Source organism: Phycodurus eques, chromosome 18, assembly GCF_024500275.1.
Source record: "Phycodurus eques isolate BA_2022a chromosome 18, UOR_Pequ_1.1, whole genome shotgun sequence".
Lineage (NCBI taxonomy): Eukaryota > Metazoa > Chordata > Actinopteri > Syngnathiformes > Syngnathidae > Phycodurus > Phycodurus eques.
In genome coordinates this window covers 17,750,396-17,775,856 of record NC_084542.1, presented here as the reverse complement: position 1 = coordinate 17,775,856, position 25,461 = coordinate 17,750,396, and the positions used below count along the sequence as shown (strand labels likewise).

Here is a 25,461-nt window from a genome sequence, read left to right as displayed (position 1 = left end):
AGGATGCAGGATCAGGTGATAATATACTATTTGGAATTTTAAAAAAACAAACAGAAAAAAAAACAAATACAGGAACAGTGTGCACTTAAAGGTGCAGTTCAATATACCTTACACTACAGTGAGACGAAGCACTTAGAAATGTTCAAATATAAATATATTCAAATCATAAAGCACGTACTGCAAATATTGTAAAGTAGACATACTGTATTGTATTTGATTACACTGGATGAGGCATTGAGAGGGCAATGGGTTATTTCATGTGAAAATAGTCATTAATAAAAGAGTTCGTCCTTATATATGGGTAAGTTACACAGCTATAGCAAATCTTATATAAAAGATATAACAAATAATCATTGAATAACACAAAACATAGGTGTAGTCATTTTTCCCGTTGTTCTTTAGCAGACAAATGTTCGACGGCTAAATAATGAAAGGAATTTTTGTCAATTATTTCTTTCAAGATGAAAGCATTTACGCGGAATTAGTCAAAACCCGATTTGCAGTCTTAAACAAATAAATATGTCAATTGTATATCCCGGAACTTCCGGCAGGCCAAACGGAAGTAGGTACGTGGCCGCTTCAGCTGACAGTCTGCATGATGGCGACTGAGGTTCAGAGCGGCGACCTCGACAGCGCACCTTCCAGCCGGCTCGAAGTCTCCATCGACGGCCTCACGCTCAGCCCTGACTCGGAGGGCGAGCACGGCCAGCCGGAGCAGCCGCCGTCGCAACCCGCCGCCGCCGCCGCGGAGCCCGACGGCCAAAAACCGGCTACCGCTGAGGGCGGCGACGACGACGACGGCGACGACGCAGACAAATCCTCCGTGGAAACGAAATGGGGCTTTCCTCTGCAAGAGCTGTACGGAATGGCTCTTAAATTCTTCAAAGGTATGCCAAATGTTCACCCCGAAAGCCGAAACGTGCTTAAAAGTCACCATTTCAGACTTTGAAATGAGCTGCGTGAAGCTGCTTGCGGCTAGGCTAACTGTCAGCTCTCGTAGGCGACCGAAAGAGTGACGTTAGCATGTTGCTAGCTGTTAAGCAAGCGCAGCACTTCCGCCTTCGTCACTGCGTATTTATGTTTGTCTGCCTCACCCGTTCTGTCATTTATTTCACTCGCTTGACGTATGCGTAACACGCCCAAGTAGCGCACCCGTTCAAAAAGAATCCGTGCATGTGTAGGGTGACGCGAACGCCAGCAAATTGTTAGCTACTCCTTCCCTTAATATCCATCCATCCACTTTCCCTACCGCTTATCCTGTTCAGGGTCATAGCCTGTAAAATTGAATGATGAACTCTTCATTTTGTCAAGTGATGACGTTTTCCTTGGTTGATGATAACCGAGCTAAAAAGCAACACAAAATAGTAGTTATTTGAGGTGAGGTTTATTTTAGACAAGGCGGTAATATTTGACTATGTTATTGTCGCTGAAACACTACATAATTTGGGGTGAAGCGTTTATTTCCTGAAGTGGAGGTAGATGATGCGCCCAGCCAGGAATAAAGAAAACACTGTGTTTATTTGGTGTGAAACCGTGTGGCGCCACACCGAAAATGTAATAATATTCTGTTCCTCTGTTGTTGCTCAAAAGCAAAACATAATATAAGCTGTAAGGGGCAAGGTATTTATTTTCTGAAGTGGACAACGCACCTGAGCACGACCAATTTGAGATATGGTATCCATCTGAGTAGAGGCCACTCTTTTACTCTAATTTGAGACCCCCCCCCCTCACAGTTGTAAACGCCTGCCTCATATGAAGCTTTGCAGAAATGTTATCTTAAATAGGTCTTGCATTTAGAGCCCCGGAAGAACCACGTTAAAATGTGGTGCTGTGTCCGTGTTGACTTTGGAAAAGTCTTGGGAGCTTCATATTGGCCAGTGCCGCCAGTCTTTGTGCTTGTAATTGTCAATGCCCTCATGCAAGGGTGTCCCATTGTTGTGGTGCAGATAAGGACGGCAAAGCCTTCCACCCGACCTACGAGGAGAAGCTACGGCTGGTGGCGCTGCACAAACAGGTTCTGCTGGGGCCTTACAACCCCGACGCTTCCCCCGAGGTGGGCTTCTTTGACGTGCTGGGCAACGACCGCAGGTAACGACCGGATGCGCACGCGACTTTTGAACCCTGCCGAGCACACTGCTTGCTTATCAGTTTTTGTTGTCGGTTAGAATAAATCTCTACTTTGCCCTTTATCACGGGTTTTTTTTTTTTTTATTGGCCAACAATATCAGAGTACTACTGTCTAAAAGTCAAAAATCATTAAAAAATATCAAAATTACCAGGCAGCTATCAGCGGTAAGATGTTTCTTGGTGTTGGAAGGACTTTTTTTGTACAATTTCATCTTGATCAGATGACCCCCACAAATTCATTTTGAAACTTGATTAACATTTTGTTTTTGTTGCTTCTTTGATAAAACTACCACAAAATTTGGAGTTGCATGCTTTTCATTTGCCACAATGCGTGTATTTATATTTATGGCCTTGTGTGGTCAATCTTGGATCCATGTTTGTAATAAAAATGTATTTATAGTTGGTTACCCCCGAAAGTTAAAATACTGTTTTCATTTTTTATATAGCCCTTGTCGAATGTAAAGTGCACGTTACAATTTTTTAAATATTTGTATCTGAAAAGCAACAAATATTTGAACTATCATTATTTATTTTCATGGAAAATAATATTAAAAAGTAGTATAATATACAATGTTAAATATAACTTATTTGTGCAAAAAATATTTTTTTAAAAACCCAAATAATTTTATTACTTTCAAAATAAAAAGAGAGGAAATTTTGTTGTATTTTTGGTAAAAGCAAATCCAAAAAAGAGTAAGGAGAACTGAGCCACGCTCTTTTTTTTTCGCTGTGCACTCGCAGAAAGGAGTGGGCCTCCTTGGGCAACATGGAGAAGGAGGAGGCCATGGTGGAGTTTGTGCGGCTGCTCAACAAGTGCTGTAACCTCTTCGCGCCATACGCCACCTCGCACAAGATAGAGAGAGAGGAGCAAGACAGGAAAAGGTACGCTTCTGCCACCCGGAGGTACGTGTGACGACGTGGTGAAAAGGTCTAGGGGAAACCTTTTTATTTGAATTCAGACAATTTGGCGTTCCAGAATGAATTCGGGGACCTTGTCTATTCAACTGTATTTTCACCGTCAATGCTGATGTTGGTTTTCCTTCCAGGAAGGAGGAAGAGGAGCGTCAGCGGCAGGAGGAGGAGGAGCGGGAGCGACAGAGGCAGGAGGAGGAGAGGCGGAGGCTGGAGGAGGAGGCGAGGCAGCGGCGGGAGGAAGAGGAAAGAAGACAGGCAGAGGAAGAGAGGCTACGGGTCGAGCAGCAGAAGTATGCGGAAGCCGGTCGCGCCATGGCGACAAACATCCGCGCTTCCTGAACCGGTCCGTGCCTTCCGTTTCCCAGGCAGCAGATCATGGCCGCCCTGAACGGCCAGACGGCGGTGCAGTTCCAGCAGTACGCCGCCCAGCAGTACCCCAACAGCCCCGAGCAGCAGATGGGTCTCATCCGGCAGCTCCAGGAACAGCACTACCAGCAGTACATGCAGCAGCTCTACCAAGTCCAGCTGGCCCAGCAGCAGGTCGGCCCGGTTCGCTGACGACACCCGCCCGCCCGTTTTCCTCTTAGGGTCGTGACTCGCGGGGGGGCCGGAGCCTATCCCAGCTGACTTTAAGCGAGAGGCGGGGTACGACGCCCTCGGCTTGTCGTCAGTCAGTCGAAGGGCGCATATGGACAAAGAAGCGTTCACACCTCCGGGCCTTCTTGGAATGGGCTGGACGACAGATGGCAGCAAAGCTCTACTTTAGTCTAAATCAGTGGTCACCGACATGGTGCTCGTAGGCACCAGGTCGCCCCCTCCCCCCCAACCACCACATGACTAATCTGCGGGTCTCTTTTAATCATAGCTCACCATTGATGGTACATTGTGATTTCCTGGGTAGGTTTTAGAAGTCATCATTACAAAACGTAAACACTTGCAGAGATGTATAGAAATCAAGTGTTGCATATTGGTATTTGTCTCTTCAAGATGCTACAAGATGGTGGCAAAGCACTGCTTTTTATATATGAAGCTCCTCCCCTCACGTCTACATAGTTCGTTGGCACCAAGATGCCGCAACATGGTGCCTAGGCACTACTTCATTTTATTATTCAATTCATTATTCAATTAGATTAACTTCAAGAAGTTAAAAACTCGATTAAATCATGCTATTATATGGACAAGAATTACATTTTAAAATAGTTAAGAATATTTTATTATGGGGCAGCACAGTGAGGTAGCGGTTGACACGCGTGCCTCCAAGTTCTGATGTTTAGGCCTGGAATCTCAAAAATGGATGGGTGGATATATTAAGCAACTTAATCGGTTAAAATCCATCGTAGTGTTCGTGTGCATGCTTTTGTCTAGCAACTTGTTGACAACATTGCGCTTTTCTTCTGGAATCCCAGGCGGCGTTGCAGAAGCAGCAGCAGCAACAGCACGCCGACTCCGTGGCGCACGGCCACCAGGAGGCCGGTAGTCTCTGCGCCTCGGCGGCCGGGCCCACGTGCGCGGCGGCCTTGCCACCTTCGGGCGAGGACGCGCCCACCGTCAACGGCGGCGACTCCTACCTGGAAAACACTGAGCGGGAGCTGGAGCCCGAGCCGGCCGAGGAGGTGTCGGAGAACGGGCCGTTATTTGGTGAGTCGGCTGTGCAACGTCAACTTCGGAGTTTGCTGAGCGTGCGCGCTTGTGATGCGTGAGCACTTATTCTGACGCTCCTGTGCAAACTAGTTAATTGTCACGCCGTTTGTAACCTTGAAAGTGGGTTGTAAACCGAGGAATCCCTTTATTTGTTTTTCTTTTTTTCCCCAAAAATATTGTTCTTATTTTCTATTCTTAAATGTTTTTTTTTCAATATTTTGTATTTTTTGTCCATTTGTTTTTTTTTCCCAAAGATTTTTGTCACATTTTGTATTTTTCGTCTGATTGTTTTTCTTCCTTAATATTTTCTTTTTTTCCCCGTTTGTGTATGTTTCATCAAATAGTTAAATATTTGTCTACATCTCTGATCCCTGTGGATACTGTCGTAAACTAAGGTTTTTTTGGTCTACATTTTTGTTTTTCCAAATATTTTGTTTTTGTCAATTGTAATTTTTTTGTTTTTGTATTTTTTCCAAATATAAAAAAAAAAAAAAAACATCCATCTAATTATCCCTCGTATTTTTCTATTTTCTCTGACCTGAGAATTTTTCATCAGATATATTTTTGTTTACTATAGATTTTTCATATTATTTTTGTATTGTTTTCGGTCAAATTTTGAATTATTTTCAAATATTTTTGTAATATTTGGTATTTTTTTGTCCATTTTAAAAAAAAATAATTTTGTCAGTTTGTTTTTCATCTAATATTGGTTTATTTTTTGTTCCTGTGTATTTAAATTTTGCCTTATGTATTTTTCCATCTAATATTTTTTACTTTTTAGTCAGCTTTTTTTTTTTTTTTTTTTTTCTTCTTCTTTCTGTAGCTACCATTGTAAACTGAGAACACTCCGGTTTTTGGTATATAGTATTTCCTATGTCACACCAACTTCCATTTCTGGGTCTATGGTTTTGCTTACAACAGCAGACTCGCCGCCCGTCATCGCCGCTCCCTCAATGTGGACGCGGCCCCAAATCAAAGACTTCAAAGAGAAGATCCGCCAGGATGCCGACAGCGTGATCACGGTGGGGCGCGGCGAGGTGGTGACGGTGCGTGTGCCAACGCACGAGGAAGGCTCCTACCTCTTCTGGGAATTCGCCACGGACTACTACGACATCGGCTTCGGGGTCTTCTTCGAGTGGACGGACGCGGCGTCTGCCTCGGTCAGCGTCCACGTGTCGGAGTCGAGTGACGAGGATGAGGATGATGAAGGTGAGGGTGGACGTAGTAAAAGTGTCACTCAAGCATGTGATTATATCCAGCACTAATGTGTGTAAAAACAACCTTTGTATGCCTCAAAAGCAAATCACTGTGGTAACATCATCTTCTAAAACTTTTTGGTTTTTTGGGCGGTAAATAAACTGATGAGCTGACTAAGCAGTTTAATGGGAGGAAATGAATCTGCACGCACTTAACTTCGTGGCTGACCATTTCTTTCTCCACTGAAGCAATATAGTGATCTACTTTATTTATTTATTTATTTATTTTTTACAGAGCAGGCCTGCTAAAATGTATCTAACCTATTGTTATCATGATGTCTAAAAAAAAAAAAAAAAAACTTCCAGACTTTGAATCTTGAGGCCACGGCTCCTGCAGAGTTGAGGGAAGAGTTGGAGTTTTGCAACAGTTCTCGGACAGTTGAGCATTTAAGAGAGGTCAAAGATTTGTTAGCTATTTTCGGCACTTTCAATTGGTTTACAATGTGTAAAAATAACAGCCGATATGGGGTTATTTCCACACTGTGACAACGGGGCACTCTAAAGTGGCAATACCAGCCCGAAGCCAAGGTCCACATACTGGCAAAACTCTGAATTCACTTTCTGTGGTCTTCAAGTAAAGGACTCGAACCAGTAATTCTACTTTTGTCAGTCTTTAAAAAAAAATAAAAATAATAATAATAATTAAATGATTATTATTAAATAGAACGTAGGTATCTGTACGTTTGCCCTCTTACACTTGTTTCCCTGACCGCAGGTGAGCCCGCCAGTGAGGAGGAGAAGGCCAAGAAGGAGGCGAGCAAGCCTCAGGTGGTAGAGATAGTGCCGGTGTACCGGCGGGACTGTCACGAGGAAGTGTACGCCGGAAGCCACCAGTACCCCGGCCGCGGCGTCTACCTGCTGAAGTTCGACAACTCCTACTCACTGTGGCGCTCCAAGAGTGTTTACTACAGAGTCTACTACACTAGATAAGCCTGAGGACAAACAACGGGGGGGCAGCGGAGTCAAGGAGTGTGTGTGTGTGTGTGTGTGTGTGTGTGTGTGTGTGTGTGTGTGTGTGTGTGTGTCAATATATACAATGTGTATATATATATATTTGTGTTTGTGTGTCAGGGAAGGGAGATGATCTGTTCTGAAGCCACCACCAGAGGGCGACAAATGAACACCTGCAGCCCAGTTGCGTTTTTTTATTTTTATTTTATTTTTTTGGTGAAGGGACCAATGTATGGAATTATTTGTGTCCCTCCCCCTACATGGAAGACCAGTTTCTATTCCCGTCAACCACATTTTCCCAAAAAAGGTTGGGATCCATTTAATTGATTTAACATTTTTTATTTATTTTTTTTTTTTTTGTCAGCTTGTTACAATTTATGAAGGAAAAAGAATCACTTAGCACGCTGTAGGGTTCACGCCAAATGGTCTCCAGAATCTCACTGAGTATACAACACGGGATTTAAATTAATATTGCAACTACAAGTGAATGCAGCACGTTCATTATTTTAACAGCAGGTTTAACTTTCCTTTCTTCAATTCTAACACTTCATTTTTTTTACCCTAAAGCAACATGCCACATCTTTTGTGCGATTATGTTCTCCCGTGTCCTGAGTTTTTGTTGTTTTTCACCAGTTGACTAGCTCAAGCCTTTGTAATGTAAATAATTCTATAAATAAGTTTATGTCAGGGACGGTTTTTAGACAAGGTCGAAGGGTTCGGAAAATTCAGTGCACTGTTGAAAGTACGGCAAATAAGGTAAACGTTATACATTTGACCCCAACCGAATTAATATCTAAATGGTGGGGGTGGGGGAATAAAGGTATATAACTGCAAGACTGTTGACATGGCAGAAATGGGAGGCATATTTTTGTTTTTGTATTGTTTGAGTCTCTATGAGGTGGAAGAAACTTTTGGGGCATATTGAATCTTGATTAAAGTTATGTTCATCTCTTGGACTGGACCAATTCCTTCACTAGTTGATGTGATGTGTAGCTTTAGAATCTCTTGAATAACTATCTTAAGACTGCTTAAGAGAGGAACTAGTTCTTGAAGACTTGGATTTGTTTCAAAAGAAAATTTTAATGCAGCTCTGTAACGGATCACCTTGAGTAATATAAGTGCACTAGTTTACTGTGTGAACATTGGCACTAGTGAGTCTCATTTCTGTCCTTTTCGATTACTGTGTGAACACCATGGAGCCTATTAAAAACCTACAGTGACAGACTCGTGCAGAAAACCTCGTAAATTGTCGCTCGAACTATTTAAAAAAAGGAGTAGTTAGTTGTATGCAATGGTTGGAATGCCAGGTGGTGCACTTGATAAACGTGCAAGCTGCGAGGAGAGCGAAATCACAGCACAAGTGTTTAGAGAATGTGGAGCAGTTAAAAAAAAAAAAAAAAAAAAGGTATGAGCAAACGACAACTTTCATATTTTGTTGTTCTAAGGTTACTTTAGTTGCGCTGCAAGCTATCCTACAGGTGCTAAGAAAGTATGCTTGGTTGTTAGTTAACATGTCGACAGTTTCATTTACTAGTAGTTAAATGTTGAAATTACAACAGTAAGCAGTAATACACACTACCAATCGTCCAACGTTGAATGATAGAATATGTTTGTGTGTCTATATATATATATATATATATATATATATATATATATACATATATGTATGTAGTCTTTAGTAACGTTCGCGTTTCGTTGCTAGCCTAGCCTGCTGCTAACTCGACAAGCTACAACGACAACGTGACAGCAAGGTTTGTATTCAATTAGCAATATAAAGAAGGATATATGTGATTTAAAAAAAAGTGTTGCTGGTATACATATTAAATAGTGTTGTTTTTAAAGAGTTTTAATACATTAAGTCGCGTTATAATTGAATTTAATGCGTTTTACTCAATGTACAAGCTAGCTCTTCGTTTTTTGGGGGTGGGTCACGTGCCAGCTGTTATTTTAATTACATTGTTTTAATGAGTTACGGATCGTTTTTGCGTAAAAACAGTGACTATACGTTTAGTAATGTTAAATTGAGTCAAATAAATACAGGTTGTAATGGTGTGTGGTGTTTTCCACAGTTTGGTACACTCAATTATGAAACGCTGTACCTTAAATCTAGTATACAACAATTTTCCTACGTATTAATATCTTGTTTTCCGCAGTTAGGTTTATTTAAAATGTGAATGAATTGGCTGGCTGGATGGATGGATGGATGGATGGATAGTTTAATAATTTTTGGGTACGTGATTGCTTGAAAAATTTTTTTTTTATAGAATTATGTTATTTTATTTAACCTTTACTGGAGTGTTTTTGCTTCTCAAGTCAGAGTGAGTTGTAAAAAAAAATCTAACATCCACATGTACTGGAAGCGGTGCAGCCAAGTGAACCGCTGCGAAATGGGAAAGAATCAATGCAATTTCATGACCCAACTCTTCAAAAATGTGATTGTGCAGCAGAGAAGTTTCAATTTCGACATGGACGCCAGTCCTGGTTTTGTCAACTTCCTCCGTTCAGGTAAAGTTGAGCTTTGTCTGTCTCCGGTTCCAGTGTCCTACAGGTGGTTGTTGGTGTTCTCCGGGTTTTTCTTTGGACCCTTCCCTGACTTTTCCTTGTGTGTTTTTCTCCCTTCTGCCAGCAGCCTGCACTCGGCACGGCCGGGGTGAATTTGAATTTGAATGTGAATAGACGAGTCCATCTGCACGAAGATGGCGCGATCGCAGGATTACGTTCAAATTGCGTGGACCGCGCCTTTCTAGTCTCCGCAAATCTGTTTTCAAAAGTCCCCCTGAGAGAATCTGGACGATGCCTTTCCACCAGAGGAGCGTGGAGCCGCGGCGAGTGAGCAGGTTGCCGGCCCGGGGCAAGGCGAGGAGAGCGGCGGCGCCGTTCGCGTCGCTGGCCGAGGTGGGCTGTCACACGCTCGGCAACGTCATCCGCCAACTGGCCGACCTCTCCCGCCTGGCCGCCGACGTCTTCCTGGGCATCGAGTCGGAGGCGGCCGCGGTGGCCCGGAGGTCGTGGCGGCTCCAGGGGCGCCTGCGCACGCTGCACGCCCGAGTCGGCGTCCTGGAGCCCAAGAGAGTCCCGATCCGTAAGTTGTGCCACATTCGTGCCGCTCTGCACTCACCAAAAACAATCGTTGAAAATTGAACATATGACGTAGTAATAGCCCAAGTGTTCATCAAAAGCGAGACGGATTGTATTCCGCAAAAGTGTATTTATTGTTGTAAGCAACTGTAACATACACAATAAAACAAAAGGAGGATAGGAAAAAACGGGCACTTAAGTCACGTTTCAATTCAAATGTATTGCACATATTCAATGAAAATACTTTCATACTTTGTACTTCAATTGTTAAAGATGAATGCAATATATTGTACCAGCACTTAAATGTTAAATACAACTGAACCGTGCCTAAAAGAATTGACTGTACTGGATTAAAAAAACAAAACAAAAAACAGGAAGTATCTGTAGCTACAAGGCTCATTCAAATATGTTTGATTTATATTGCATGTTTTCAATAAATATGACCGAACCACAACCTTCGTGGAGACAAGCTAGCAGGTGCAACGACGATACGAGAATTTACCACCCAAATATTTGAGCAAATTTGTTATGTGTATAGTGTGTATCAAACTGGTAGTCCTCAGCATTAATCATTCAGTACCAAAGATTTAGCTCTCTCTCAAAAAGGTTGGTGACCCCTGCTCTAGAGGAGCCCGCATAGCACTTGTGGTGCTCACTGTACTCGCGTATATGTCCCGCCACGACATTCGAGTCAAAATCTGGAAGTTCTTGCTCACCACGCTGCACACTGTTTCATCCTTTTCAGAGCAATAATTTAACATGGAATTCTAGTTTTTTCATCTCAAAAATGGACATTTCAACTCCCAAATGTACTACAACATATGTACTGTCCAGTGTATGTACACAAATAATAACAGACCCAAGAAACATACCAAGAAAGCAATATGACAGTCAACGATGCCTCGAAAGTTGGCCCGCCACCCACTTGCGGTTCCCAGACCCGCATGTTGGGAACCTGCGCTTTGCGAGAATGGAGTTTCTTTCCTGTGGAACTCGCGTTGTGCAGCGTGAGGAGAAAATGCGCCCGTTCCGCAAGTTTCTGAGGATCTCATTCCTCCCTTGTGTGCCTGCTATGGTTTCCCTCTGCAGAACATTCAGACTGTACAAAGATCACAAAGCTCAGGTTGACTAACACGGTCAGAGGTATTAATGTAACAATATCTTGAGGTGTTGTGTGAATGTAGAAGTGCTCCACATTCACATTTCAAATGTGTTTTTTCCCCCTCTGTGAATAATTGAAAGAGTCTGACAGCATCTTCAAACCTTTATCAACTGTACCGACCTGTTTTTTTAAAGTATTATTTTAACATTCTTAGCTGTCGTACAGCTCAAGTCAACTTAACTTTTTTTTATAGAGCACTTTAAAAAACAACCACAGTGGAAACAAAGTGCTTTCCATAAATATAAAGCGACATAAAACGCAATGATGAAAAGATAACAATAATAAAAATAGTGAATAAAATAGGTGGGTGGAAATAGATAAAATATTCCTTGTTGATAAAAATATACCTCTTTAACAAAGAGCTTTTTACAAGTAATAAGTAATTTGTAATAATGCAAATATTAGACGGAATTTGCTGCTGAGTGAGCCGTGTCACATTAATGCTGATTATGCATAATGCTGCCCATTTTCTGTCTCACTAAGTTGTAGTTCCTGTTCTGTTCCCATTTTCCGCATGTACCAAAATTGGTACTCTTCTGTTGTGCCATCACAAAAAATAACAATTTCCGCCTCGACGTTACTTAGTTTAAGATGCTTTCACATAAAAATGAAAGAAGTTTACTACTGTCAAAAAATAAACAAAAAACAGGCTTCCGTAAAGTTGATAAGAACACTGAAGTCCAGAACCTGAACGAGGGATTACTGTACCAGTTTTCATTAGTCAGCAGCATGCTACAGTATTTTGAAAGAAACTTTGGAATAGGTTAGTAATAGCGCAACGAAACGCGGTCGTACGTTGTCAATATTTTGTCAGAAACGTAGAAAGTTTGCTTTTGTTGTGTTTTGGAAAGTAACAGCATTGGAGGTACGTGTTTTCCATTGGCCAGCAAACACTGTATCTTAGTCAGTTTCAGTCCTTAGCGCATCTCTAACTTCCATATTGCCGTCCCCAAACCTTGTACTAGTGAGCTGTCGCTGCCCTACTAATCCAAAACTTACATTAGTCGCTATGAAACTAATCTAGCAAGTGCGGTCTCATCACCAGCTCCGTTTGACAGTCTAGCGAGGCCGATCACCTCCAAGGTGACAGCGAGTAAAGCGGGAACCAGTGGCCTGTGTCTTCGCACAACACGGCCCCGTTTGCACGACTGGTGCTAACCGAGGCGTCGGCTTCCTGTCACAAGCGATGGATTTGCACGCATCCGACTGACCATCTGTGCTCTTCAAAGGGAGCACAGGAAGCCGCCGTGTCTTCATTATGAACCCGGAAGGTGCCAAAGTTGTGATCATAAAACCCTTTAACTCCCGTCGTGACGTTTGTTGTTTGGCCGTCCCTGCCCACAGCGGTTATACATTAACTCCGACTTTTGGGTTGTGCAATGGGGAATGTGGCAGCCCGTCACTCACTAGGATTCACTGCAGACACGCTTAGGGACGAGGGGCTCGCGCAGCTTATTTGTGAAATTCCGCTTTATAAACTAACAGATCCGTGTAGATGCCGGCGTCGCGTCGCTTTGGGTTTGAGATCAGCCCAGCTTTTGAGTCGAAGGTAAAGTTTAGGAAGTGAATTTCGGCTTGTCTTGCAATTATGAGGTAGAAAAATTGCCAACACGTTGGAAGGCGGACTTAAACAGAGTGTGTATATACTGTATATATCTTGAATACACAGAGTATATGTCGCAATTGTGGAAAACTCGATGCAGTTCATGGATTGAATGGTGAACGCCATGTAAAAAAAAAAAAAAAAGCCACTGACGTTTAACTCGAGTCGTGCAGTGAGTCAGCGTCACTCACATCGCGTTTCATAGCTGTAAATAAATGATTATGTTGCCTTTGCTCAGTCTTGTTTTTGCTGTTTAATAGTTTGAGGTGTCACATTTTAGAATCAAAGTCACAATTCTGCTTGTCATCTTTCTTTTCACAAAAAGCTTGTTTTCTCAGCTTTTGGTCAGAAACTGATGTTTTTGGTGAAACCAACCCACGTTTTACTGCTGATTACAAAAGACCAGAAAAAGCGAGGAGCAAACTTTCATTCAAGTGAGTCGACTCTTTCTTTTAGTAGGTTATGTGATTATATTGTCACACAACACAATATTCTGTGGGTCTCTCAAGATCAGTCAAAATGCTCCAAAACAGCTGGCAATAGGAGCAACTGAATGACGACGAGACTTTGCTTTGTTCACCCCCTTGTTGTGTTTCCTTTGGTCAGGTGCGAACACTGTAATGGAACACCGGTGCGGACCAAACCAAACGCTCCTAAACTAGCTTTGCTTACGGTTAGAAAGCCCTAAAAAATGGTGGAATATGTCGCCAAGTAGGATCCAGAAGACAAACCCTTATTTAATTGCACGCAAGTTCTGACTCATTGTCTGTAGTTTCCTTTCAGCTTGTCTTGACTGTTGTGACTCACACACACACACGACAGGCTGAGCAAACAGAGCCAAACAAATGCGACACGTGATGAGAAACTGATCGACTGTTACGCCACAAAGATGTGTTAAATGGGGCAGCCATTATGTGGCAGCTAATCTGCTGCGTTATCACATGCTGACCCTTTGCTGACCCATCTTTTTTTAAAATTATTATTCACCCCTGGGAGTGCTTATATTTTTTTCAGAAGGAAGCGGGATTTTGTGTGTTTATTTTTGGTTGAATTTATTTTGCATAATGGCATTTTGCGTGATTGAAATTAGTTTTTTGTTGTTGTTTTTTTAAAATTGGAAAATGGAATTTACCGTCCATCCACTACTGGATGCATTGATGTGGAAGTACAGGTCAGAGGGGAACACCTGATGCTCAGGAGTCAAGAGTTTAAACAAAGTCGTTTATCAAGCTCATGTTTCCCCTTGTGGGGTCCACACGGGTCACCTGTGCTCCGATTCGCTGCTCAAACATCCTCACACACACACATGCAGTCGCACAGACAGTGTGCAAACAAAAACAAGAACAGTCCCTAAGTGCATCCACGGTGACATCATCTGTGGGAATAGTTTCCACAGACAAGCAGTGAGTCAAGTTCATAGTAGTGTTACAGTACACTGAATATATAGTAGCACACAGCAACGACTTCATGTATTCTTAATGAGAGTGTACAGTCAAGTCAACCTTCACTTTTAGTCCTTTTAGAGACCAAGAGGCAAATTGTACACGCCCCAACTAAAAATGTTTTTTGAGCTTATATTAATAGAAGTGCTGGGGGGAAAAAAATGAGAAAGAAAAAGAAAGTTCCACCCGGAACCATGTTTGCGTCGCTGGAACCAGTGTTTCACACGGACATTTATTGCAGATGGACGCAGTGTTGGGCCCCTGATAAACTTTGCCAAAAACGACAGGGGAGCGTCTGTACGTGATTTGTAAGACAGTATTAGATGTGTAATGTGCATATAACATGATGTATGAGTGGTAGTGAATGGTAGATAGCTTGTTTTTTTAAAAACTAAAATGGTAATCATTAGCTAATCACCAATGCTAAACATTAGCAAAGGCTGATTTTGTTTTCTCAAATTCTGTACGGACTTTATACCATACACTCAGTATCGACATATGCAGTTTAAGGTCCTCATAAATGAGAATAAAATATGTTTGTAGTTAAAAAAAAAAGGGTTAACTGTATACTGTTTAGCCGCACTTGGCTTTCCAGTGAATTTCATTGTTAGCGTGTCTGCAAACGGCTAATACAAGATTAATTATAGTTAACCGACAAGTGCCGCCTGTCATTTATTACTCACGTTAATAGGGGAGGGTTCTATTTTTACGTGGAAAGTAGGTCGTAGTTGTAATAAAAGTTAATTGGCAGCTAGGAGCACCTTTTGTGCCAGTCCTGTCGGAAGGCTTCAACTCTCACTGGAGCCGTTGGAATAGACGCTCACTCAGAATCTAGACAATCCTGCTGACCTGCTTCTAGACGTCGGTCATCATCTTGCCCCCTTTCACGCTGGCTGTAAAACTGCAACGATTGCTTTCACTGCAACAGGGTGGCAGAAGTGAGTGGGAGGTGTGAAACACACTCGAATTGTAGTACAGTGGACCCTCGTTATTCGTGGGGGTAAGAACTGGGCCACCAGGGCGCCAATATCGAAAATCTGTGGATAATTGAAGCCCATTATAATTATATCCATTCATTCGTGTGTTTTTTGTTAGTTTGTAAAACCCCAAAATGCTTGAAGATTCGGGGAAAAACTGCCAGCAAGCATTTTCGGGGTAGGCCCCCCCCCAAAACAGAATGTTTTTTTTTAAAATGACAAAAAAAAATATTGAAAAAAATCTTTGACGAGGTGAATCCAGAGATGCTGAACCACAATTATGCGAGAGTCCACTGTATTCCCTTTCTCTGTCACAACTCTGATACGACCTCAGAAGGGGGGGGTCGGGGGTCATTTATACAGAAAACCTACCTCGGAAAAACAGAAAAAGTCCCGATTTGTCTGTGTAAAAGAGGTCTCCTTTTTCCTGCAAGCATTTCATCTGGCAGTTCTCGGATAATTGTAGACGCTTTCATCTGAAGCACGCCGTCATGTGTCTGTTCATTTGCACTTGACTTATCTGTTGACGCTCAGACAAGCTCTGATTATTATTGTTATGGTCGTCAACAAAATCGCTGATTGTGGCCTTGAAAACCTTCCTACCGTGTGTTTGTATACATAACACTCCGCTGTTTAGAACCCCTTGAAATTCCCCTTTCATTCTCAAGACCATACCCCAAGGGAAAATTCACACACGTACGATAAGATAACGTAATAATTAAAAGGGTTTCGTGCCCTGCACTTTCAGCTCGGCGTGTCTTCCAGAATCCAGTCCAACCTCCTTACTCCCTTGTCCTTGAGTGTTCGGACCCTCGCTTCGTTCCCGCATGACTCATTCCATGAAAAAGACTTTCCCGTCCGACTTGCGGACGAGGTCGACCTCGTCCCACAGACAACAACGGAGTCGGTTCAGGCTAGACGGTGATGAAAAACGGGGAGGAAAAGAAAGAATAAGAAAAGGCCTGCAGCATTTCAACTATAAGAGGAATCCAGCCATTGAACGCTCCCCGAGTTGTGTGTGTTTGAACTTGTAGTTGGCTCCTCTCACGCCTCCCCGTGCCAATGATTCAGGCGCTGTCCTGGCCGGGCCACAAAGCGCTTTTAGGGAGTGAAAGGTCCGCGGGAGAGAGATTGACAGATGCCTCATGCATGCAAGCGTTGTTAGTCATGCAAAGTGAAGAAAAAATGCTGCCTCAGAGATAGAACAACATTTACTGTATCCGCAAATCTGCGTTTTCACACAGAAACACAGCATCCCACAATCGGAGAATAAGATGATGCCAGAATCTGGTGATAAAATGCTTAGTTCCTCTCAACTCAATCACAACTTTTAGAAAGATGCTGCTTCCCCCTCTATTTTCACACCATCTGTAAGTTTATTTTTTAAAAATTTGTTTTTAATTTGTTTTATTTTTGTGCCTCATCTCATGTACAGTTGTCTCTCACCATATCGCGGCTCACTTTTTGCAATCTCACAGCATTGCGGATTTTAAAATCGTACATGGCTAATTTTACAGCACAGGTTTTTCACTATTTCGCGGGATTTGCGGTGATCATTTTCCACACAGATTGTTACTGTAGACTCGCTTGGCAATAAGCGCAAGCCAGGACGAAAGAGTGCGTAAAAGACAGACAATGTACTCGTAACAAGCACATTCATAGGCCACAACTGACGCTCGGAGGCCCAACACGCACACTAGGTAACGGTTCGCTAGTTAACAGTCTGCTGCTATCCTGAACCGACGACGGCCAACTCTTCACTCTCATTCGCTGACTCTCACGTCACTCGGCAGGCCAGGCCGCGCCTTTTAAAGCCACAGACATTCAAAGTCCAAGATACTGAAGTGTAGGACGTGAGGATAGTGAGTGGAAGTGGACAGAAATAATACCTGCACCTCACATGCATATTTTGAATTGGTTTGATGCATAAAGCTTTCAACTATTCAAACAATGAAATGAATACATGGTCGCTACTTCGCAAATGTCATATATCGCGCGGGGTTCTAGGATGTAACGCGAGGAACTGCATGCAAGGAACTACTGGACTGTATTGCATTATTAACATTCATTGTAAAATTTCAGCCGTCAGCCGAATAGGCTAAACGTTTTGTGAGTAGTTGCTGTCACCTGTATGAAAGCGTATCTGACGAGGACGTTGGACACTCGACACTCACTTCGGCACAACAACTTGATGAACAGAGACACGGTTTCAGAGGTCGTATCAGAGCTGCAATAGAGGCAGAACGTCGCAAAGTGTGTAAGCGTATACTCGAAACACTCAGCCACCAAAGCCGGAAAAGTTTGCCCACAATGCCGTTGACAGCAACATAGAAAAAAAAAACCTGGGAGAATGCTCTCTTTTACAGGCAGTTTAAAAGATGGCAGTTGAAGTAAGCAAGTGGTTGTTCCAGGCAGCGGGAAGATTTGGAAACGTAATCCCAGAGGTTGCGACCTCTGCTTAGGAGGAAGATTGAAGAGACGCAGTTTCACATCTTTCTCGACTGCATCGATCCCCACAGCCATTGTTTAGGCGAGCGAGAATAATGTCCTAAATACCCCAATGTGTTTTCCTCTGGAGAGCCAAATAATTTGGCCGGCCACAGATCTCATGTGGAATCTGATGGAAACAGACAAGCTCGTTTTGCCAGGATGAACAAAAGAGGTCTGAGAACATCTTTACAACTTGTGTCTTGCTTAAACCGATGCCACATGATCTTTCCCTCTTATTTCCTTTGTCCTCTTTTTTTTCTCCCGCCTCCTTCTCTCGACCCCGCCGTCTTCCTGTTGTTTCACATGCGCCGCAGACCTTTCCCCTCTCTCCTCGTCCGGCCGCCCGGCCTCAGCGTAGGCACCTGCTCGACCTCCAGTTTTTCATGAGCTCTCGTCGCTTTCAGTCGCTATTACAACAAATAACATATTTGAAATGAATTATGGTGCCATTCGTCGTTGCTCTGGGTCACTTCTTGTCAAAAAGATGGACTCCAGTCACACAAGATCCAAATTGAAGTCTTTGGTTCACAAACCGATTGACAGTTGGACAGCCGCTGTTCGCAGGTGATGCGGACCGTGCCCGACCGCAAATAAATAGCAAGTTTCCGCAAATAATTAATGCTCCCGAATACGTGATTATCATTTGGAATAACATTTTGAATGTTTGCAAACAGCAAACCGCTTATAGCTAAGCACGGAGATGCACAATGTACTGTACGGTACCTGTACGTACACCTCGACAAGATTTTCTGTTGTGGTGCAGTCCAGTGTAAAACAATGAACTGAATGACTGCACAACAAAGCGCAGGAGCTGCGGCGGTGGCGGCGACGCCGCCGGGGCGGCCTGCGGCGGTGGGAAGCTCCTCTGTGTTACCGTTAGAATGGCTAGCGCTTCAGTCTTTACTGATCCGAAACCGCCGGATCCTCACAGTGGTCGTGGATAGGTTTAGCGATGTTCCGCTGAGCTGTTGTTCCGGATTCCACTGGTTTGGATGCCATGTTTAGTACTAGTTTGGTAAAACTAGCGTTAGCCATGTACAGTAGCTATCCTCTCCTGCTGACTGTCAATCTGGATTTGTGATTGGATGAGCGAGTGTACAGCCTGTCGAAAAGTTTGCTGGCGTGGGGAACTAGTTAGATTTGTATTTGTATTTGTATTTTTTTTAACACTCTTTCCTCGTGATGATGACGAACTGTAAGCCACTGAGAAAGTGTATCCCCGTGTCAGTGACATGCTATGACACAGCACCTGCTGGTTTGAAAGCTTCGCTGTAGGTCGTCACACTCGGGATGTGTATGTGTAGCAGAGCGTCAGGCTGGGAAACGGGTGTCCAGGTGCTATGTGACATACTATCAAGGTTCTTGTCGTCCTCCATATGTGCTCCAGTGCATTCAAAGACTGTCAACACACACTCATACGTCCATACTGCATGTGTGCGGAGCCGATGACCGCTTGTGGAAAAATAAACGGCGTCGTTGCCGTCACATCTGTCACATGTGCCGCATCATATGCCAACACAAGCCGCGGCCTTCTAGATTCGACGTCGCAAGTGGACAGACGCTCACGGGAAATTGTTTGCGGTTTGTCAGATGAGTCCGCGGAAAACAGCTGATACTTATTGGGAAAATGGTTTTGTCCTCTTAGCGCAATATGAGCGATATATTGTTTTCATTTTTGAGTGGAAATCAGAGGTTTTTACTCATCTACACACATCTGTTTCCTTCTATTTATGTTGAACAATTTTGAGCTCTACGACACACGCTCCCCCAAAATACTTTTTTTAAATTATGATTTATAATTGTATTTTATTTATTAATTGTGTTTGAAATCATGTTTAAATGACTCTTGTCTACACTGTGCTTTTGCTTTTAATTTACTATAAAATTCTCAATGTATTATTATATACTGCTTGGGCTTGTTTTCATGAACTTCCATCAGTGAACTATTAGCTTGCTGCACTGATGGGTCTGTTAATTAGATCAAGCAAGCAGCGCTAATGAGATTTGTCTTCTTTTGTTTTTGTCCCTCCTGAAGCAAACTGGCTGAGCATCCGTCTCACTTAGCAGCCAACCCGCACATTATACGTCGTGTGTGTTTGTGTCTGTCGCGGTGAAATGTGACATCCACGCAGGCGTATCTATCTTGTTATCGACTGTTATGTACAGTACAGTATTTCCTCGGAGGACAGGGAATCGTTCATCTGTCACTGACATGTAGAGAAATGTAAATAAGTACTGGAAGTGTCGTTTACATTGTGTCGTCCCATCACTAATAGTAATAGTGTTGTTTGTGTGTGTTTACGCTCCTCTGTGGTTTGCCTGCAGGGTTTGTTGATGTGCAAAACATCTACTGTGTTTTCTACAGTCAGTTTAGTCTTTTTCTTTTTTTAAGGTTTTGTTGGTACACACAGGTGTGGCCCTTTTCGGTAAGGCGCACTCAAGGTAGGACACATATAGACACACATAGACCACGTGGTTGTGGTCTATGTAGAACAGGCTTTCAGGACTTCATACAAGGCAAAATGATACGAATAAAGTAGAAATTAGAAATGAAGACAGCCCGAAGAGACAAAATGACACACCTTGATCATGTTTACACTCAAGGAGAAGAAATAAAATTAAAATTAAAATTAGTTCTGACATGTCCATAATACAGTGGAATCTAAAAAGTGGTTTGATTTGGAGTCCGACCTAAGATTTTCCACAAAATCATGTTCAATGAATGTATACCCCCCAAAAAAAAAAAAAAAATCTAAAATTTATTATATGGTCATTGATTAAAATAGTAGGACACATCCACAGCAAAATCCTTTCGTACGTCACGAAAGATAACGACGGTCATTTTCCCAAACTCTTGAATGAATGATGAATGATGCAATAAACACAACGATGAGCTTACTGCGCAGTTTAATAGGTGGAAATGAATCTGCATGCATTTACCTTCGTGGCTGACACCGCTCCTTCTGCACCAAAGCTTCACAGTCATCCATTTTTAACATAACAAGCTTACTCAAATGTGTCTAAGTGATCTATTTTCACTTGTTATTGTCTAAAAAAGAAAATCGTGACTATCAATCTCGGGGCAATAAAATTTCGCAATTTCGAGTTAATAGATTTATTCATATCCTATATCCAACACTTTAAATTAGTTGAATTAGTCGTAAAATAACAGACGTCGTTGGGATAGACCAATAGTATCGATTTGTGAAAGAAGTGACCCTATTTGGACAGTGACAATATGTAACACAATTATATTAAGGTGATGCTAATGTAGCACAGTGGCTAAGGCCTGCATGCATGAAAATGACCAGTGAAGCTTTTAACCTCAACAATCAGCACTTATTTTTGTTCTTCCAGTTCGCTCCACTACGTACCAAGTAGCAAATTAGTAGGTTTACTTTGTTTTAGTTTCATCATAGAGTTGCCGACAGTTTGCAACAGAGCAGATGAGTTCACTTGACAGTATTATATTTTCTACCGGGGTGATAACAGGACGGCGCAACATTAACTTGATGTTGAAAGTGATTCGAGATTGAATGATTCGCTGTTATGCGTCACATTTGCAGATACCTTCGTTCCCTTGACACAAATCCAGAGAGTATTGTTTTCATCCTCCAGCTGTTTTGTGACAACAATGTATGTGTGTGTGTGTGTGTGTATGGGAGGTCCTCCCGTGTGTACATGGCGAGAGCGACAGATCTTTCAAGTCACTGATGAGGATTAGGAGAAATCTCATTTCATACATGATCTAGGGAATGTGTAATCCCCTTCAGCTCTCTTTTGAGGCCGCACGTCTTTGCTTGTATTGTGCACGCCCCCTGAACACAACGATGCACCATACTGGACTGTACATACAAAATGTGTGTGTCTTATTTGTCACTTGCAATGACAAAGGAGCAAGTGATTAAGCTTAGCGGTGAGAACAGGTTGGGTGACATTTTGTGTACAAAGTGTATGAGGTTTACTTAACTGAGAGTGGGAAAATGGCAGTACGCTGGACTTCCGTTCAGTGTGATATGTTCCACACCCAGAAATCCATGAATTAGTGAGGCTATATAAAAAAAAAAAAAAAAAAACATTATTAAAGGACAGCTTCAAACAATTGAAGTGTAAATTTACCGTGGAAGCTATCCTATTTTCCCTATCCACGTTGGTGTATTCCTTGAGCTTGCATTAGAATTGCGCTGAGTGTCTGTGCAAAATGCCAGGATGCAGCGATTGAGTTTTCCCACATAAAAGCGCATACAATCCGATTGGGGGTGTTTTTCGAGTCGCTCCTCTCTGAGCGAATCCGGTTTCATGCTAACTAAACGCATCCCGGCGCAGTGATCCGAGTGTATCAGGTGACTGCTATTATACGTGTAGGCCAATTTTACTCCCAGCGTTCGACGCGGCTTGTGAAGGATCCAATATCTCCCCCGGAGCCACAAAACCTTTTCCTGGGTTTTTCTGTGTCTTCCCACAGTAGTTGTGTACGTGCAGCCATTCATCATGCAGTAAATGTAATATAGTACTTTCCTAATGTTCGTATTATACAATGAAACCTCTGTGGTCAGTCAAACAACATCAGTTTGGGAAGGGCTTGACATTATTTGCCATAGGAAAAGTGAATTATTGTTTAGCAGAGTCAAACTGTTGCCACCATAAAACCGAAAAGACCAAGAAGAATTCTTCACTGCCACCGTACAGCACATGGAACTCCGTTTTCGTATGTCAAAGCAAAAAAAGCGGCATAACAGTAGCTCATATCTCAAAAACCTGTAAGTGGGCTCACTCGTATCTCAAGGCACCACACTGTATAGGAAAAACGAGAAGCGCTGAATTGTGTGGCCACCCGCATCCATCCATCCATTTTCTGAGCCGCTTCTCCTCACGCGGGTCGCGGGCGTGCTGGAGCCTACCCCAGCTATCATCGGGCAGGAGGCGGGGTACACCCTGAACTGGTTGTGGCCTCCCGCAATTGTTGCCAATTTGTGCTGAGCAGCCAGGACATAAGCGTGTGTGGTGCTTTTCCTTTGGTCAAAATTGGAGGTTCCACTCTTTTTTTTAACTAAGTAACAGGGCGCTGCAATATGAAAGAAAAAAGCCCCCGCTACCCTTCCCCGTTCCCCCTCTTCTTTTTTTTCCCGATGGAGCGCCCCCAGGCCCAACAATACACCCTCGTGTTTTGCTAGCATCAGCCAGTCGGCTCTCTTCCCTCCAATCTCCAAATAAACGCTCAATCGAGCCCAAAGGTCCTGCGCGAAGACGGGGCCAACGGATCAATAATGCGGCCCGGCGGAGGCTCTCGGCTCTCCGGGGACGTCGAGCTCCGTGGCTCGCCGAGAGTCCGGAGGTCTGGAAACGAGACTGAGGGTCTTTGTTGTGCTCAGACTAAAGAGAGCGCTACACAGTCTGGATGGAAATGTCACGTCCCCGGAGGCTGTGCTCAAACGAGACCCATCAATCTTTCTCTTTTCTCAATCTTCCATGTATGACGTAGCGCATTTTGGTTTGTACATTTTTGCCTTTTTAACTAGTTAACTTTGCTTGAGTCAGTACTGTGACCAGCGGTGGTCCCAACGGTCCTGACGGTGACTGTTTTAATAATAGTCCCTTTCACGCTGTCTGTAGACGCCGGGGGAACAGGTTGGAGCTGGAACATGAATGTTCTGCCCATCTGTATGGAAAAAGGCGGGACAAAAGTGCGGTGTGGCGTTGGACACCCAACCCTGCAATACTTGTCGCTGTTTGGATTTTACAGTATCAGCCCCTTCACCACCGACTGTAATAGATGTCACTTTTTTTGTTTGTATTCCTGTTCTGTATGAATGGCACAGACACAAAAGGTGGGACAGCTTCTGTGTGTAATTTAACACCCGGCGCGCCCTTATCCCACCAGACATGTCACGCTTTGGATTATAGTAGCCTCTTTTACACTGCCAATAAAAGATGGAAGTTTTACACCTTTTTTTCTGCATTGCTGTTCCAAATAAATAGTACTGACATGGAATAGGAGGGGATTTTGATAGAGCCATTTTACACCTTTGGCGGTGTTTCAGCGGCGGGCGGCCCACGTGTGTGAGGCCAGGCCAGAGGTTGGCATGGTCCGGTATCAGAGTATTGGAATTACAGCTCGAAATAGTCATCTTTTCAAATGTTTGAAATAACTAACCCCCCCCCCATTGAGCAAGCTCTGTAGGTACATATTAGTAAACATGCAAAGAAAAAAAAATAATGAATTTTTCAAAATAAAATCAAAATGTAGCGCAAACCTATTTCTCATAAAATGAGGAGTTACTTCTTTGCTCGCTCTTTTCCACTTTATGAAGTAGCATCAGAGCGGAAACTAACTGGTGTTAGCCATGCTCGTTAGCTAGTTTTTCTGCCTCGGTAGCGAGTCTAAAGTATTTATTTAACCACTTGTGGGCAGTCCAAGTCGTAGCTGGTTGCAAACATTCATTTCAAAACAGCAATAAAGTTTCTATTCACTGTATATTGAAGTCTTTGTCGTCGTGGTCAGTCACAACCCGGAGCCTAAAACTGAGGCTAATTTCTCTTGGCAGGACAGCGCCGTTACACGCTTAAAATCTCACGTCTACACAAAGACACTCCCACAGGAGCTTTCCCAGCATTGTGCCGCGGTCACGTCTCAGGAACTCCTTAGAATGACGGCGAGCTGACGAAGGGAGAGAGAGACGAGGTTCAAATAAGAATAAAAGAAGGTTCCTTCCCTTTGAAAGAGGTAGTGACGCATGAGGCGTCTGAGTAGAGCAAAGTATATTACTGGAAATCACAAGAGTCTGTAGTTCAAGGAGTTTAGGAGCATTTTCTACCCCAAAAATTGCACAAAATTGAAAAAACAAGTTTGAAAAGCCACCTGTTTTTTTCAGGAAAATTCAGTTAGAGTCAAGACTGCAGCCTAGTGAGCAATGAGAACATTTTGAAGAATGCTTTGCATTCTGTTTAACTTTTTTTTTTTGTGCTGCCATACCATCCTAGAACAGACAAAAAACAGAAGACATAACTTGGTTCTGATGGTTGTAATGAATCGTATTATGAAGTAGAGGTGGCGTCGCACTGGAAATGCTCCACGTGTCCCGAGTTTGAGAACGATCAAGCGGCAACGACTCCATAAACGGAGCGTCACGGAACACACCTGCAGCCTCGCGGTCTACTACTCGATTCTCGCTGTCCATCAATCTACCCATGTTCTCCCACCATCCCAGCTGGCAAAAGCGCAATACACGCTGGACACTTGGTCGTAGTGTGGCTGCAAATGGCATTTTAATTGGGGCTCGATCCCAGTTGCCCAAAAGTCAGCCTTGTGAACCATTGCAACCTTGCACCTACAAATCTTGACTTTCAAATGGACAGGATGACGTGAAGGGCCTCGAACCCTTAGTCTTCTGATCCGAAGTCAGACGCCTTATCAATGAGGCCACACGGTCACGTGTCTCACTTCTCAAGTCCCCGTCTTTAATGTGGGGAGCCGGAAAACCAGCTGGCTTCTGAAGTCCGACAGCAGGAGGAAGCCCCGCGAGCAGCTACCTTGTGCGCGCAGCCTTTCGGCTCCTCGCCATATGGGGACCCGACCCGCTCGCTCCTTGATGTGGCTTGGGGCCGGGAGGCCAATCAAGTGACACAAGAAGACTTTTCAAATGCGTATCTTTCTGAGATGGGGACAAACTCCTCGGTCTTGCGGTCTAGGTTTTAACCTCAAACGTTCTGTGTTTTTCTCAGCTTGATTTTGGGGCAGAGTCATTTTGTGGAAGTGAAGAGCTCCCCAATATTTGGTCCAACCGCTCATGCAACACATTGAAGTGGTGGCAACACTTCA

General features: G+C 43.3%; 2 protein-coding genes across 4 annotated transcripts in view; both read left to right on the top strand.

The window, feature by feature from the left end:
- The first annotated feature begins 52 nt into the window (after positions 1-52).
- Positions 53-7,844, top strand: acbd3 (acyl-Coenzyme A binding domain containing 3). Of its 3 annotated transcripts, none has more exons than XM_061704058.1 (8): positions 53-887; positions 1,947-2,088; positions 2,869-3,030; positions 3,174-3,332; positions 3,408-3,582; positions 4,449-4,680; positions 5,608-5,892; positions 6,655-7,844. In XM_061704058.1, exons 1-8 carry the CDS (start codon positions 596-598, stop codon positions 6,867-6,869), a joined length of 1,662 nt encoding a protein of 553 aa, XP_061560042.1. In that variant the 5' UTR covers positions 53-595; the 3' UTR covers positions 6,870-7,844. The 3 variants fall into 3 exon arrangements, with proteins under 3 accessions (XP_061560042.1, XP_061560041.1, XP_061560043.1); XM_061704057.1 differs by having other exon boundaries at positions 64-887; positions 5,605-5,892; XM_061704059.1 differs by having other exon boundaries at positions 69-887; positions 2,869-3,009; positions 5,605-5,892.
- A 1,684-nt stretch (positions 7,845-9,528) lies between these two features.
- Positions 9,529-25,461, top strand: part of nhsl1b (NHS-like 1b) — a 78,421-nt gene continuing 62,488 nt past the window's right edge. Inside the window, exon 1 of the mRNA XM_061703861.1 lies at positions 9,529-9,972. Within this exon, the coding sequence (XP_061559845.1) occupies positions 9,684-9,972 (289 nt within the window). The 5' untranslated portion in view covers positions 9,529-9,683. The remainder of the gene's footprint in view (positions 9,973-25,461) is intronic.